The sequence below is a fragment of the Aotus nancymaae genome, unplaced genomic scaffold (assembly GCF_030222135.1).
Source record: "Aotus nancymaae isolate 86718 unplaced genomic scaffold, 86718_ANA_hifiasm-v0.15.2.pri h1tg000089l, whole genome shotgun sequence".
In the NCBI taxonomy this organism is placed as follows: Eukaryota; Metazoa; Chordata; class Mammalia; order Primates; family Aotidae; genus Aotus; species Aotus nancymaae.
Genome location: NW_026988504.1, coordinates 5,701,011 through 5,717,000, shown reverse-complemented (window position 1 = coordinate 5,717,000; position 15,990 = coordinate 5,701,011). Strand labels below are relative to the sequence as shown.

General features: G+C 57.9%; 1 protein-coding gene across 5 annotated transcripts in view; it reads left to right on the top strand.

The window, feature by feature from the left end:
- Positions 1-15,990, top strand: part of SEPTIN9 (septin 9) — a 216,237-nt gene that overhangs the window by 188,369 nt on the left and 11,878 nt on the right. For all 5 annotated transcript variants that reach the window (XM_021670915.2, XM_021670918.2, XM_021670916.2 and 2 more), the window contains 4 exons: positions 8,390-8,581; positions 13,820-13,948; positions 14,690-14,771; positions 15,171-15,308. In XM_021670915.2, the coding sequence (XP_021526590.2) occupies positions 8,390-8,581; positions 13,820-13,948; positions 14,690-14,771; positions 15,171-15,308 (541 nt within the window). The remainder of the gene's footprint in view (positions 1-8,389; positions 8,582-13,819; positions 13,949-14,689; positions 14,772-15,170; positions 15,309-15,990) is intronic.

Genomic DNA, 15,990 nt, shown 5'->3' with positions numbered 1-15,990 from the left:
CTCCCTTCCTTCCCCCTCCCTCCTTCCCTCCCTTCCTTCCCCCTCCCTCCCTCCCTCCCTTCCTTCCCCCTCCCTTCTTCTCCCTCCCTCCCTCCCTTCCTTCCCCCTCCCTCCCTCCCTCCCCCCTCCTTCCCTCCCTTCTCCCTCCCTTCCCCTTCCCTTCCTTCCCCCTCCTTCCCCCTCCCTCCCTCCCTTCCTTCCCCCCTTCCTTCCTTCCCCCTCCCTCCCTCCCTTCCTTCCCCCTTTCTTCCTTCCCCCTCCCTCCCTCCCTCCCTTCCCCCTCCCTTCCTCCCTTCCTTCCCCCTCCCTCCCGCTCTCCCTTCCTTCTCCCACCTCCTTCTCCCTCCCTTCCTTCCCCCTCCCTCCTTCCCTCCCTTCCTTCCCCCTCCCTCCCGCTCTCCCTTCCTTCTCCCACCTCCTTCTCCCTCCCTTCCTCCCTTCCTTCCCCCTCCCTCCTTCCCTCCCTTCCTTCCCCCTCCCTCCTTCCCTCCCTCCCTTCCCCCTCCCTTCCTCCCTTCCTTCCCCCTCCCTCCCGCTCTCCCTTCCCCCTCCCTCCCTCCCTCCCTTCCCCCTCCCTCCCTCCCTCCCTTCCCCCTCCCTCCTTCCTTCCCCCTCCCTTCCTCCCTTCCTCCCCCCTCCCTCCCTCTCTCCCTTCCTTCTCCCACCTCCTTCTCCCTCCCTTCCTCCCTTCCTTCCCCCACCTCCTTCTCCCTCCCTTCCTTCCCCCTCCCTCCTTCCCTCCCTTCCTTCCCCCTCCCTCCCTCCCTTCCCCCTCCCTCTCCCTTCCTCATGGAGGTATAATTTCCATATTGTACCATCCACCGATTCAGAATGCACAGTTCAGTGGCGTTTTTCACAACCTTCTATAAGCATCATCTCTGTCTAATTCCAAAACATTTTCCTCACCCCACAAGGACATGCCACACTCATGACACATCACTCCTCTGCCCCTCGCCCCTGGAAATCACGAATCTGCCCTCTGTCTCTATAGATTTACTCATTCTGAACATTCCTTTAACTAGAACCGTCATATGTGGCCATTGTGCTTTGTTTCTTGTGGTTGGAATAATGTGTTCAGAGTTCTCTGTGTTGGAGCGTGCTCCTGCCTTGTTATGGCTGAGTAATGTTCCACTGTGGGGCTTCACCACCTTGGGCCTGTCCATGCATCTGTTGGTGGGTGTGTTCATTATTTCTGGAGCAGCTGTTGTGCTACTCACGGGCTGGGCGACGAGTTGGGGCTATCACTGAGCAAGTCCCCGGGCACCAAGGAGCTCACAGAGCAGGAGCTGGGAGGGAGATCACGAGGTACAGGGCCTGTTTCCCAGGGTGGAGAAACTTGCAAAGGGTCACTTGGAGCCAGAACCAGAGCCCAAGGCCCCTGACTCCGAGCCGTGGAGCCGGGAGGGAAGCCGTGCGCTTTGCTTTGACTGTGGGGTGACCTGTCAGTCATTGTCCAAACAAGAACCTCTCTGAGAGTCGACGTGGGTACTGGTAGTAATGAGTCTGGATACCCGAAAGAATGGAAAACAGGGACTCAGATCCTGGCACGCCCGTGTTCACAGCAGCACTCTTCACTGCAGCCGCAAGGTGGGGACAGGCCGAGTGCCCACCAGCGGATGCATGACAGACAGCCTCACAAAGGGCGGACACTAATCCTGCTGCAACATGGGTGCACGTGGAAGACACTATGCTCAGTGAGATTCATCACAGAAGGGCAACACCGAATGAGTCCACGTGTATGAGGTGCCGAGAGTGCAAATTCACCGTGAGCGAAAGTAGAATGGGTGGGGGTGGGGAGTGAGTGCGTGATGGGTACAGTTTCTGTTTGGGATATTGAAAACATTCTCAAAATAGACAGTGGTGGCGGGCACAGTGGCTCATGCCTGTAATCCCAGCACTTTGAGAGGCTGAGGCAGGCAGATCACTTGAGGTCAGGAGTTCAAGACCAGCCTGGCCAACACTGTGAAACTCCGTCTCTACTAAAAATACAAAAATTAGTCAGGTGTGGTGGTATGTGCCTGTAATCCCAGCTACTTGGGAGGCTGAGGCAGGAGAATAGCTTGAACCTGGGAGGTGGAGGTTGCAGTGAGCTAAGATCACTCCACTGCACTCCAGCCTGGACGACAGAGTGAGACGCTCTCAATAAAAAAAAACAAAAAGACACAGCATTGTGAACATACTTAATGCCACTGAGTTGGACACTGAACTATGGCGAAAATGGTCAACATTTTGTTTTATGTAGCTTTTCCACAGTACAGAACATAATTAGCTGGGAGGAAAGTCATAGGTCCGTGTAAGGCTGCCCTAGGCTAGGTGGTCACTTGAGCTGTCCCTCCACGGAGGAGGGCGGGGGTGTGGCAGGCAGTGATGCCGCCTCGTCCTGGGAGTCTGGGGAGGAGAGTGGGTGACTCGGTGGAGCAGGGGTGAGGCTGCCCCAGGGCTGGGGCCAGCCCCCAAAGCAAACCTGACTCTGGGACATCGGAAGCTTGACAGTTTGCTCTGCAGTGTAGTGAGGGGGAAACTGTCCCTCCAGACCGTCTTCTCCAGTCAGGCTTCAGGACAGCCAGGAACAGTGGAAAGAGGCAGGCAGTGCTGTGTAGCCTTGGATAAGTTACTTAACTTTTCTGAGCTCAATCTTTCCACTTTTTTTCCTTTCTTTTTTGAGATGGAATCTTGCTCTGTCACCCACACTGGAATGCAGTGGCACAATCTCGCCTCACTGCAACCTCTGCCTCCCGGGTTCAAGTGATTCTCCCGCCACAGCCTCCCAAGTAGCTGGGACTGCAGGCACCCACCACCATGCCTGGCTAATTTTTGTATTTTTAGTAGAGACAGGGATTCACCATGTTGGCTAGGCTGATCTCGAACTCCTGACCTCAAGTGATCTGCCCACCTCAGTCTCCCAAAGTGCTGGGATTACAGGTGTGAGCCATCATGCCTGGCCAAGCTTTCCACTTTTTTTTTTTTTTTTTTTTGCGACGGACTTTCGCTCATTACCCAGGCTGGAGTGCAATGGCGCGATCTCGGCTCACCGCAACCTCCGCCTCCTGGGTTCAGGCAATTCTCCTGCCTCAGCCTCCTGAGTAGCTGGGATTACAGGCACGCGCCACCATGCCCAGCTAATTTTTTGTGTTAGTAGAGACGGGGTTTCACCATGTTGACCAGGATGGTCTCGATCTCTTGACCTTGTGATCCACCCGCCTCAGCCTCCCAAAGTGCTGGGATTACAGGCTTGGGCCACCGCGCCCGGCTTGCTTTCCACTTTTAAAAAAAAAAATGCATTTCCTTCTTGTTCCATTCCTGACCAGAGTATAGTGAGAGTTACCTTGGATGTAAACACGGGATCTCTAACGTTTCTGTTTAGAGCCTTCTCCTATTAATAGTATTTGATAAAGTTTGGGTACATAAAAATTTAGGTGACAGGGCCATGGGGGTGAGCGTGAGGCCCCAGCTGCAGGCAGAAGTCACTGGGCCAGGTGGATGGGGTGTGGGCTGGGGGCAGGGTTGGGAGGAGGCCAGCCCTTGCAGCGGCGTCTTGGGACGGCTGTGGATGTGGGTCTGACCATCCTCATGGAGGCGCTGTGGGTGAGCTGGGGCCAGCAGAGTCCACCCCTGTGCTCTGTGGCAATGTCCCCAGGCCCCGTCTCTTCCACCCAGCCAGGCTGCAAAACCCCGGGCAGCACTGTGGCCTCCACATCTGCAGCTGGGGCTGGGCCACTGTGGACGAACAGATGGACTTCTTACCTCTGCCTGGCTGGCCCGTGTGTGTGTTGGGGGCCAGGTGAATCTCCCCAGTCTCCCCATGGGCTGGGGGTGGTCATTCTCTCTGTGGGATCAGCACAGAGAGAGCAACCATCCCCAGCCCCCTTGGGAACTGCACGGCCCCACTCCTATCAGTTCCAAGTCTGTCCACCTTCTGCAGCCAGCATGTCCTTGGTCAGCAGCAGCAAACCACAGTGTGACTATACAAAACCATTCAGCCCACGAGTGTCCACGGAGCGTCCCCTTCGTGTGGGGAGGGTTGGAGGTGTGGTGGGGATCCCGAGGCAGCTGCTGTCTCGCTGGAGCCCACGGTCTGCATATCACAGCACAAATGTCAGATTTCAGGGTTGCCAAATTCAGTGGAGGTCTTGTGCTGGCCTGGCCACTTACAGTGGCATTTCAGGAAGACGGTCACTCTATGGACCTCAGTTTCTCCATTTGTAAAGAGCAGGTTGGACTGGAATTCTGTACCATCTAGTATAGTTAGCATTTATGAAATGTGCCTGTTTAAATTTAAATAAATAAAAATTCTGTCCCTCGGTTGGACTAGCTCGGTCAAGTGCTCAGATGTCACTTGTGAACACACTGTGGCGATTCCTTAAAAAACGAATACTAGAGGCCAGGCGCGGTGGCTCATACCTGTAATTCCAGCACTTTGGGAGGCCGAGGCTGGTGGATCACCTGAGTTCAGGAGTTCGATGCCAGCCTGGCCAACATGGCAAAACCCCAGCCGGGCATGGCGGCACGTGCCTGTAGTCCCAGCTACTTAGGAGGCTGAGGCAGGAGAATCACTTGAACCCCGGAGGCTGAGGATGCAGTGAGCTGAGATCGTGCCACCACACTCCAGCCTGGGCAACAGAGCGAGACTCCATCTTAAAAAAACAACAAAAGACTCCTAATACTAGAACTACCATACGATCCCGTAATTCCACTTCTGGGTATAGATTCAGAAGAACGCAAAGCGTCTTAAAGAGCTAGAGGTATTTGCACACCCACATTCATGCCAGCTCTGTTCACAATGGCCAGCGGGTAGAAACAACCCGAATGCCCACAGACAAATGAATGGAGAAATAAAAGGTGGAACATACAAGGAGTTTGACTCAGCTGTATAGAGAAGGTTCTGATACCTGCAACGGCGTGGGTGAACCTTTAGGTATTGCTCTAAGCAAAATAATCCAATCGCAAAAGGATTGTGCTGTAGGATTCCACTTACACGAGGTCCCCAGAGTAGTCAGATTAAAAGAGCAGAATGGAGGTTGCCAGGGGCTGGGGCTGGGAGTTGTTTAATGGGGACAGTTTGAGTTTTGCAGGATGAAAACATTCTGGAGATTGGTGTAAGACCGTGTGAATGTGCTTGGCAGACCACTGAACTGCATACTTTAAAATGATGACAGTGGTACGTTTTATGACAAAAGGAAAAGTCACATGGCCAGTGGCTGCCACATTGAGCAGTGCAGGCCTCCGACATTGTCATGGTCATGGACACAGACAGTGGTGTGCTTTTTTTTTTTTTTTTTGAGACGGAGTCTTACTCTGTCGCCCAGGCAGGAGTGCGGTGGCCTGATCTTGGCTCACTGCAACCTCCATATTCCAGGTTCAAGCGATTCTCCTGCCTCAGCCTCCTGAGTAGCTGGGATTACAGGTGCCCACCATCACACCCAGCTGATTTTTATATTTTTAGTAGAGATGGGGTTTCACCATGTTGGCCAGGGTGGTCTCGAACTCCTGACCTCTTGATCCACCTGCCTCACCTCCCAAACTGCTGGGATTACAGGCCTGAGCCACCGCACCTGGCCACAGACAATGGTTTAGACTCTATCCTGGAGGAGTAGGTGGTCTTCACGATTCTTTCCAGCCACCTGAGCACCATGGGATCCTGGGACCAGGCCCCGGCGGCTTTCCGTGGAAATCAAAGGTTCATTTTGTGAATGTGTCTCTGGGTGTGGGGCCAGTCTCTGGGTGTGGGGTCCCACTTGGTCCTGAAGCAGACCCCAGAGCTCGCCTGGCCAGGTAGGAGAGCAGGACGGGCCCTGGCACTGCTGTCTCCATGCCTGCCTGCCGGCCAGCCAGTCCCTACAAGGCCGCCTCTCGAGGGAGGGGTCGCAGGAACGGTTCTCAGAAGGCCAGCCACTGCCCTCCCTCAATGGCAAAGATGGGGCTTGGCTGTGTTTTTATTATTATTGATCAAGCAGGGCCCCTGGCGGGCAGGATGTTTGGTTTGAGTTTCTGCAGTGAGTGCTGGTGCTTGTGGAGGGGCCCAGCTGCTGCCCAGGCTGGCCCCTCCCTCCCTCTGGGCTGCAGGGGCATTGGGGGTGAGGAAGGAGAGTTCAGGGGGCAGCACTTCCCCCCAGGTCCTGCTGGGGAGGGTTGAGGGATACTGGGGGGAGGTGGGGCCGGTGGGCCTGGTCCCAGTCCTGGGCAAAATGGCTCTCAGACCCACAGACAGATGGAAGCAATTTTCGGTCACGTGGGTCGGGGCTGAACTGCTACCCCACCAGGCGAGGCCCCATGTCTGGCTCCAGGAAGCGGCCCCAAAGCCACATGGTCCAGAGCCAGATGCAGCGCTGTGTCTTTGTTTATTTAAAGATTCTGGAAGCCCAGGGGAGAGTGTTTCTGAAGGGGAAGCGGAGGCAGGAGCAAAGCCCCGAAGGCTAGCAGGCTGCGTGGCCTGGGGTGGGGGACACGGGGGCGCAGAAAGGGGAGCCCTGGCCCCAGGTCTGCCGTGGATATTGCTGTCAGCAGTGGAGATGTGTGGACTCCCTTGGCCACTCCTGGCCAGGAATCTTAAGGTTCCTTTGTTCCCCCAGTTCCATAAGATAGGAATTCCTGTGCCCTGTGGAGGCTGAGGAGACAGGGAGGAGGTGCCTGTGAGGCTCAACCAGCCCCCCAGTTTCTGGCTTCCAGAGTCGTCTTCTCTCACCCCTGATGCCTCAGGCCTGGGGAGCAGAGGAGACAAGGGGGTGCTGCCATGCTTCTCCCTCTGACCCCCTCTGACAGCTCCAGTGAAATCTGGCGAGAGGGATGGCTTGAGCCGGCTGGGGTTGCAGGGTGCAGCCGGGTGGGCTCAGTGGGCCCCTCTTGAGTTTGGTTCTTCCCCAAGAAGTGGAAGGGCAGTTGAACCGAAGCCTGCCCCGGCCCCTCCTGGCCTGGAAGCCTGCCTCCCACTTCCTGGGCAGTATGAGGAGTGGGTGTGGGCCAGGCCTGTCTGGGAGGGCTGCTCACCTGCCTGTCACCGGGGATGTTGGGGATGTGTCCCCTGCAGCCTCCTGTGCTGCGGCCCTGGCTGCCACGCCAGCGCCACTCCCCTCCCCGAGGGCTGGCGGGAGGGGCCCTGCCTAGGAGCATGCTGTGTGGTCCCTGTCTTAGTGCAGAGTGCCTGGGGCTGGATCCTCCCTGGGAGACAGCATGGGGCAAAGTCTCCCCAAAGGCAGAGCAGGGCCTGGATGGGCCCAAGCAGGGAGGGGGGCCCAGAGCAGCAGCCACCCGGCCTGCATGGGAGCCAAGGGCCACCAAGGGCAGCTCCAGCCTATGGGGACTCTCAGAGGCACCACGTTGGCAACCTGTGAGTTGTCTGCACTGGCGCGCACATGCACCAGTGAGCATGAGGAGTCTGTGGTGACCTGGGCCATGTGTGCTCCAGCCAGCCCTGGTGGGAACCAGCGCCCTCCTGGGCGCCCCCAGAATCCCTCTACATGGGAGTACCTGGGTCTCCAGCAGGCATCTTCCGGGCATCCGTCCCCAGCCCCAGGCCTCTGACCCATATGTGGAGTCTTAGCAGCCAGGGGCAGGGCCGTTGAAAGGACCCACAGACAGAAGAGGCTTGAGTGATTTCGGGAAGTTCAACCCCACGTACCCCACAGACCTGAGAGCAAAGCTTGGTTCTGACCTGTGGGTGTACAGCCCTCGGGTGCTGGCCAGGCAGGCAAGACGGCCGCCTGGGTCAGTCCAGGGGGAGGCAGAGGTGGTACGGGCGCCCCCTCCCCTCCATGCGCCCAGGGGCAGCTTTGCAGCCAGGCACCTGCCTTGCACCTAGTACTTCCCCTTCCCCCAGGAATACTGGCTCATCATACAGGATTGTACACACAACTCCATGGGACGTGGTCTTACAAGACCGTCCCTCCTGTGTCTTGGGTCCCCGGTCGGCCTCTAAGGCTGATGATCGGCCGCAGATGGTGCAGCTTATCTGAATGGAGGTGAAGGAGAGGGCCGGGTCCACCTGGGTGGCCCGAGGCAGCATGGAGGCCCGGAGAGGAGAATACCCTCCACCTTGTCTGAGCAGCCCTCCAGGGTACAGAGACAGGGGTTCAGGATCAGCCCTGCCTTGGAACTGAGGGGCCCCCGGGTTGGCACAGCTCCTAAAAGAGATGAAGAAGCATGGCCTTGGGAGTCTGAGGATGGAGCTTTGCTGGGGAGGCAGAGTGGCTGCAGGATGGTGACATTTTAGAGAACACCGCGCCGGGGCCATCCACTCTGGGGCATTCTCAGGGGTCTCCTGGGCAAGTTGCTTAGCCTTTCGGAGTCTCAGTGCCTCAGTTTCCCCATCCAAGGATGGGTGTGACATCCACCCGGCAGGCGCCTGTGTGTGAGTCCCTGTCTCGCTCTGACGCCTCTGCCATTCCTTCCCCAGCCACTGAGGCGGCTCCCAGCTGCGTTGGCGACATGGCCGACACCCACAGAGATTCCGGGCTCAAGCAGGCGCCCGCACCACGGAACGAGAAGGCCCCGGTGGACTTTGGCTACGTGGGGATTGACTCCATCCTGGAGCAGATGCGCCGGAAGGCCATGAAGCAGGGCTTCGAGTTCAACATCATGGTCGTCGGTGAGTTCTCGCCCCTGCCTGCCGCTCAGCCCAGGCTGGGAACCAGCCTCTGCCCCAAGGGTGGGTCCACAAGCCCTGGGGTTTGGTCTTCCCTTCTGTAAAATGGGGCAGCAACCCTGGCCTCAAGGATGAATCACCGGTGACATTGCGTGTGTGTGCACGCATGCGCCTGGGAGGACCCGCAGCCTGCGGCGGCTCCTCAGAGGGACCGTGTCCACACATCCAAGGCCCCTGAGATGACTTTGGGAAGCCCAGGCTGGCCCAGAGCAGGTCCCGGCGAGTGCTCGTTCCCTCTGAACAAGGACTCAACTTGTGCAGAGAGCTTCTGCAGCGGCTGTCCCCTCACTGTTGCTCCAGCCTGGCCCTCCGGGCACCCACCACAGCCTGGCCGGAGGCTTCCCAGCAGCTCAGCTCCAGCGCCTGCCCTGGAATTGGGGCTCATGGCTTCACCACACCCTGGTGGCCCCAGAGAGCTGGCCGTCACCAGGGGAGGTCGTCGATCGATCAGTGCGACACAGGCAGGGTGCGGGGCTGGGCTGGAATCTACGGTGGCTGCCCCTTGTAACAGATCCCTCCACGTCCTGGTCAAACCTCACGGTAACCCTGTGGAGGAGGAACGAGGCAGAAACGAGGCCCAGGGAGGCTGCTGAGGTTCCTTAGCAGCCACTGTTCTGACTCCCAGAACTGTGTTCTGCCCACTCCGCGGGGTCCGGGGAGGGATCTTGGGAAGCGCCCCCGCCAGCTCAAATTCTAAACCAAGGCGGGCCTGACGGGGCTTCTGCAAGGTGTCTGGGCAGCTTTCAGGCCAGGCCCGTTTCTCCCACCTCTGCCAGGCATGCACAACCTTTCTGCCCAGCTCTGTGGGTGCAAACCCACACCTGCCAGCCTGGCACCTTCCTTTCCTCTTCTGTACTGATCTGGGCCCTGGCTCCTCTGGGGTCTTGGTATCCTCTCTGCTTCCTGTGACCTCATGGAAGCTGGCAGCCTGCTTCGAGGGAGGGTGGAGGTGTGGGGTCCCCTCCTGCAGCTCCCACCCTGTTTGCCTGTTGTGGGCACATGCTTGTCGCCTGCGGATTCACGGCTGCCTCCTGGGAAGATGGCTGGAGAGAAAGAGATGGGAGAAGCCCAAAGGCAGTGGCCAGGCTGGGAAGGGGCTGCCCTGCTCCCTGGCCAGGGACAGGGTGGGAAGGACCTGGGGATTTCTGGGTCCTGGCCATGGCACAGGTCTTCTTCCGGAGCTGTGGCCCCAGGGGGAAGGAGAGCAGCCCAGCAGCCCTCGCTGCCTCCTGCGGCTACCACTGTGACAGCCCTGCCCTCCGGGAAGGGTGCCCAGGAGGCCGCCTCACCTGTCTGGGCCTCTTTGCCCTTTCAACCCTGAGAAGAGCAGTGGTCCTGATTCCCCCAAGGTCACTGCCTCCCAGGATGCCGAGTGAGGAACAAGACGTGGGCAGCTCTGCTCTTCTCCCTCCTCACTCCTCCTCATGGCAGCAATGCCCACCTGCGGAGATGCAGCCAGGGTGGAGGGGCGCCTGTCTGGAGGTCCACAGACCCCGGGGAGAATTCCAGCTTTATCCTGACTCAGCGGGGTGAGGCTGTGTGTCTTCCCCTGGGCTCCTCTGTGAGCCTTGGCTTCCTCATCCATAGAATGGGATAATCCCATCAAGTGAAATTGAGTGAGCAGGCCCCTGGCAGGGTCCCTGACAGGTTGTGGGTGTTCAAGAAGTTGTAGCAGTGGTGATGGTGGTGGTGATGAGGATGATGGGGATGGTAGTGAGGGTGAGGATGATGGTCAGGGTGATGGTGATAGTGGAGATGATGGGGATGGTGGTGGTGGTGATGGTGATAGTGGTGGGATGGTAGTGGTGATGGGGGTGATTGTGGCGGTGGTGATGGGGGTGGTGATTGTGATGGTGGTAATGTTAACGGGGATGATGATGGTAGTGGTGATGGTGATAGTGGTGGGGTGGTAGTGGTGATGTGGGTGATGGTGATGTGGGTGATGGTGATGGTGGTGGTGATGGTGGTGTTAATGGGGGAGATGATGGCAGTAGTGGTGGTGATGGTGGTGATGGGGATAGTGGTGGGGTGGTAATGGTGATGTGGGTGATGGGGGTGATTGTGGCGGTGATGATGGGGTGGTGATTGTGATGGTGGTATTGTTAACGGGGATGATGATGGTAGTGGTGATGGTGATAGTGGTGGGGTGGTAGTGGTGATGTGGGTGATGGTGATGTGGGTGATGGTGATGGTGGTGGTGATGGTGGTGTTAATGGGGGAGATGATGGCAGTAGTGGTGGTGATGGTGGTGATGGGGATAGTGGTGGGATGGTAGTGGTGATGTGGGTGATGGGGGTGATTGTGGCGGTGATGATGGGGTGGTGATTGTGATGGTGGTATTGTTAATGGGGATGATGATGGTAGTGGTGATGGTGATAGTGGTGGGGTGGTAGTGGTGATGTGGGTGATGGGGGTGATTGTGGCAGTGATGATGGGGTGGTGATTGTGATGGTGGTATTGTTAACGGGGATGATGATGGTAGTGGTGATGGTGATAGTGGTGGGGTGGTAGTGGTGATGTGGGTGATGGTGATGTGGGTGATGGTGATGGTGGTGGTGATGGTGGTGTTAATGGGGGAGATGATGGCAGTAGTGATGGTGATGGTGGTGACGGGGATGATGGTGGTGGTGATGGTGATATTGGAGATGATGGGGATGATGGTGGTGGTGATGGTGATAGTGGTGGGATGGTAGTGGTGATATGGGTGATGGTGATGTGGGTGATGGTGATGGTGGTGGTGATGGTGGTGTTAATGGGGGAGATGATGGCAGTAGTGATGGTGATGGTGGTGACGGGGATGATGGTGGTGGTGATGGTGATAGTGGAGATGATGGGGATGATGGTGGTGGTGATGGTGATAGTGGAGATGATGGGGATGATGGTGGTGGTGATGGTGATAGTGGTGGGATGGTAGTGGTGATGGGGTGATAGTGGTGATGGGTGATGGTGGTGGTGGTGATAGCGGTGATGGTGGTGTTAATGGGGGTGATGGTAGTAGTGATGGTGGTGACAGTGGTGATGAGGGTGATGGGGGTGATGGTGGTGATGGTGATAGTGGTGGGATGGTAGTGGTGATGGGGTGATAGTGGTGAGTGTGATGGTGGTGGTGGTGATAGCGGTGATGGTGGTGTTAATGGGGGTGATAATGGTAGTAGTGATGGTGATGGGGGTGATAGTGATGAGGGTATGGGGATAATGGTGCTGGTGATGATGAGGATACACCTTAAAGTATCCCAGTGGCATCTCCTAGATCTAAGGTGTTGTGGCTGGAACATTGACATAACTCCTGACCTGAGCTTGGCCAGGACACAGACCTGGTGGAAAGAGAGAGATGGGTGAGGAATGTCTGTCCTTGGGCTGCTAAACAGTTCAGCTGGGGATTCCCAGCACCAGCCTCTGTCCTCCTGGGAGCCCACACTTTTCCCTGAAAGGTGTTCAAAGTCGGAACATCAGTGTAATTTCGGGTGTTTTTTGTTTTCTGTTGGTTTCGTTTTTTTGAGACAGGGTCTCACTGTTGCCCAGGAGTGCAGTGGCGTGATCTTGGCTCACTGCAACCTCCACCTCCCAGGTTCAAGTGATTCTCATGCCTCAGGTACGCGCCACCATGGCTGGCTAATTTTTGTATTTTTTGGTAGAGATGGGGTTTCACCATGTTGGCCAGGCTGGTCTCGAACTCCTGACCTCAAGTGATCCACCCTCCTTGGCCTCCCAGAGTGCTGGGATTATAGGTGTGAGGGGTGCCCAGCCAGTTTTTGTTTTTTAAGATAATGGGTCTCACTCTGTCATTCCGGAGTGACGATGATCCTAGCTCGCTGCAGCCCTGAACTCCTGGGCTCAAGCAATTCTCCCACTTCAGCCTCCTGTGTAGCTGGAACTGTAGGTGCTCACCACTACACCCAGCTAATTTTTACTTTTTTTTTTTTTTTTTGAGATGGAGTTTCGCTCTTTTTACCCAGGCTGGAGTGCAATGGCGCGATCTTGGCTCACTGCAACCTCCGCCTCCTGGGTTCAGGCAATTCTCCTGCCTCAGCCTCCCGAGTAGCTGGGATTACAGGCATGCGCCACCATGCCCAGCTAATTTTTTGTATTTTTAGTAGAGACGGGTTTCACCACGTTGACCAGGATGGTCTCGATCTCTTGACCTTGTGATCCACCCACCTCGGCCTCCCAAAGTGCTGGGATTACAGGCATGAGCCACTGTACCCGGCAATTTTTACATTTTTATGTAGAGATGGGGTCTCGTGATGTTGCCCAGGCTAGTCTTGAACTCCTGGGCTCAAGCAGTCCTCCTGCCTTGGCCTCCCGGAGTGCTGGGACTACAGGTGTGAGCCACTGCACCTCACCTGGGGTGTTTTTGTTGTGTGCTTGCTCGCATAGCCAAAGGCAGCTCTGTGCAGGGTAAAGCAATGGGGCTCTGAGTCTGGAGGGGTGTGCGTGTTATGTGTGAGTTGTTTGTGTGTGTGGTGAGTTGTGTGTGTTGCGTTGCATGTGAATGCCACTTCCTCATCCTCGTTTGTCTCGGTCACTTGTGGACTGGCTGTCCGCACACACAGGTGCTGTCCCTTGAGTGGCACTGCCCTGCAGGCCAGCACTCCCTAGCACATGGTCCCCACAGACCCCACGTGACATGCATGAGCCTGCCTGATGCTCACATCAGCTCCATGGGGGAAAGGATTGTTTATCCCATTTTGCAGATCAGGAAGCTGAGGCATGGTGAGGTCAGCTGACTCGCCCAGGACCGGGCAGATCAGGGAGGAGAAGTTTGAACATCTGAGGCTGCCCTGGGCTATGGTTCCAACCACCCTGGTGAACTGCAGAAATCCCAGCCACCTGGTGCACCCGGGCAGCCCTGGGTTCCTCCACAAGCCGGCATCTGTCCTGTCTGAAATCTGAGCCTCCAGGAGACCTCCTGCCCCAAAAGCACAAGGGGCACAAGAGATGCCAATTCTGCCAGGCCCGGCTCACCTGCCAGAGTTATGCTGGCACCAGAGCCCGGCTGTGTGGATTTAACAGTCACTGGACACCCAGCTTGAGGGCGAAGTCCCCGGGCGCTGCCTGGCAGAGGGGCGCAACTGACTCTCAGGCTGGGGAGCCTCGTACCTGAGTGGGAGGGGTTCCACGTGCAGACCCTGCTGGACCTCTCCAGAGAGGCCCTTGACCAGCCTCCCATCCTCTCCCCAGGGCAGAGCGGCTTGGGTAAATCCACCTTAATCAACACCCTCTTCAAATCCAAAATCAGCCGGAAGTCGGTGCAGCCCACCTCGGAGGAGCGCATCCCCAAGACCATTGAGATCAAATCCATCACACATGGTCAGTGGCTGGGGGTGGACTGGGGTGCGGGACGCCCCTGCCTTCCTGGAACACAGGTTGGGGGGTCAAGTCCATCACCCACGGTCAATGGTTGGGGGCAGGCTGGGGGTGCGGGATGCCCCTGCCTTCCTGGAGTACAGGGGTAGGGGGTCAAGTCCATCACACGTGGTCAGTCACCAGGGGCAGGCTGGGGTGCAGGGTGGTGTGGGATTCCCTGCCTTCCTGGAGCATGGGACAGGGGGTCAATTCCATCATGGACGATTAGTGGCCAGGGATGGGCGGGGGGTGCGGGATGCCCCTGCCTTCCTGGAGCACAGCGTAGGGGGTCAAGTCTATCACCCACAGTCAGTGGGGGCTGGTTGGGGGTGCAGGATCCCCCTGCCTTCCTGAAGCATGGGTGTTGTGTGAGGGTGCCTGAGTCAGGCAGTCCCAGGTCCCCAAGACAGGGACTTGCTGTGCCCGCCATCCCCAGCATGTTGGTTCTGGGGCTCTGGCTGTGAGGGGTCAGTGTCCCCCACCCCTGTGGGTCCCGTCACACTGAGCACCCCGCAGGCAAATGAGTTTTCCACCAAAAGTCACAGGCAACTGTCACCGGCCTGTGCCCGAGTTGGCTGAGGAAGGCCATTAATTTCCCGATGTCTCCTTGGTCGTCATTGCCGCCCACCTGGGGTCAGTCAGGCATGGGGTGTCTATGAGGGTTCTCCGTCTCCCCTCTGACTCTGTGTGCGTGGCTCTGTGCAGACATTGAGGAGAAGGGTGTCCGGATGAAGCTGACGGTGATTGACACACCAGGGTTTGGGGACCACATCAACAACGAGAACTGGTGAGGCCCTTCCGGGGAAAGAGCACTAGCCAGGGCTTCAGGGCTCCCTGGACCCCACCTAGAGTCAGCCCTGGGGGGCTCCCTGGCCCACGGGGGTGCAGGGCCCATCTCCTGGGGCCTAGATGCTGCTAAAGTCGCACATCTCAGGGGCTCGAAAATTCTGGACCAAAGCAGACTTACCTGGGGAGTCTTGCTGCCTCCAGCTCACCTCCTGAGGCCAGCCTGGGGAGGCTGGTTTGGGAGCCCGAGGATAAGGCTGTGGTGTCTCTGCTCAGCAAGCCGTACCTCCCAGGACATGCACTGGAAAGTGGGGTGTTGGGCTGTGCGTGCTGGGAATGCGTGACCTGCCCGGGGAGGGCGTCCCATGTGCTCGCTGACTCGTCGCCCGTCCCCACGCAGCTGGCAGCCCATCATGAAGTTCATCAACGACCAGTATGAGAAGTACCTGCAGGAGGAGGTCAATATCAACCGCAAGAAGCGCATCCCGGACACCCGCGTCCACTGCTGCCTGTACTTCATCCCCGCCACCGGCCACTCGTACGTCCCTGCGCTGCTGGCGCCCTGGGTTCCCTCTGTCCCCTGGGACTGCCGGACGGTGCCGTCTGCCCTGCTGCTGGGCACAGAGGGGCAAGCTGGGGTGTGCCGGGTCTGCACTTGTGTCCTGCCCAGCCCCACTCCTGCAGCTGCGTGTGGGGAGCTGAGGGTCAGGCTGGGCTGTTCTGGAGCCTGGTGGTCTGTGTCCTGCCTTCTCAGGCCAGGCTCTGGCAGGTAGGGTGGGAGCCCCCAGCCAGCACCCTTCACGCTGACCTGACCTTCTCATCCCGGTCCTGCCTCACGGGACCCCTCAGAGGGTTTGGTGGGTTCTTAGATGGGAAGCACAGAGGTCAGTGTTGGCCCCTTCTGGGGCTGGACGGGGGCTGCTGTTGGTGCGGGTGGCCTTGGTGAGAGCCCTTTCCTCCTGCCGGCTCTGTCTGCACCTGACGTCACTCCCAGAGGTCTGCAAGGCCGGGAGGCTGTGTGTGCCCTGGCAGGTGGACTCTTCGTGGCCTCACAGACCCTCTATCCTTGGCTCTCTGTGCACCCTCTGCCTGCGGCCCACCCTGAGTCAGGGCTGGGGGGAGGTGGACCCGGGGCCAGCAGGAGCAGCTGGTGGAGGCAGCCGTGGGGGGTTTGCCGGCGTGGGTGGGTGGAGAGGGTCCTTCACACCTGCTGGCACTGC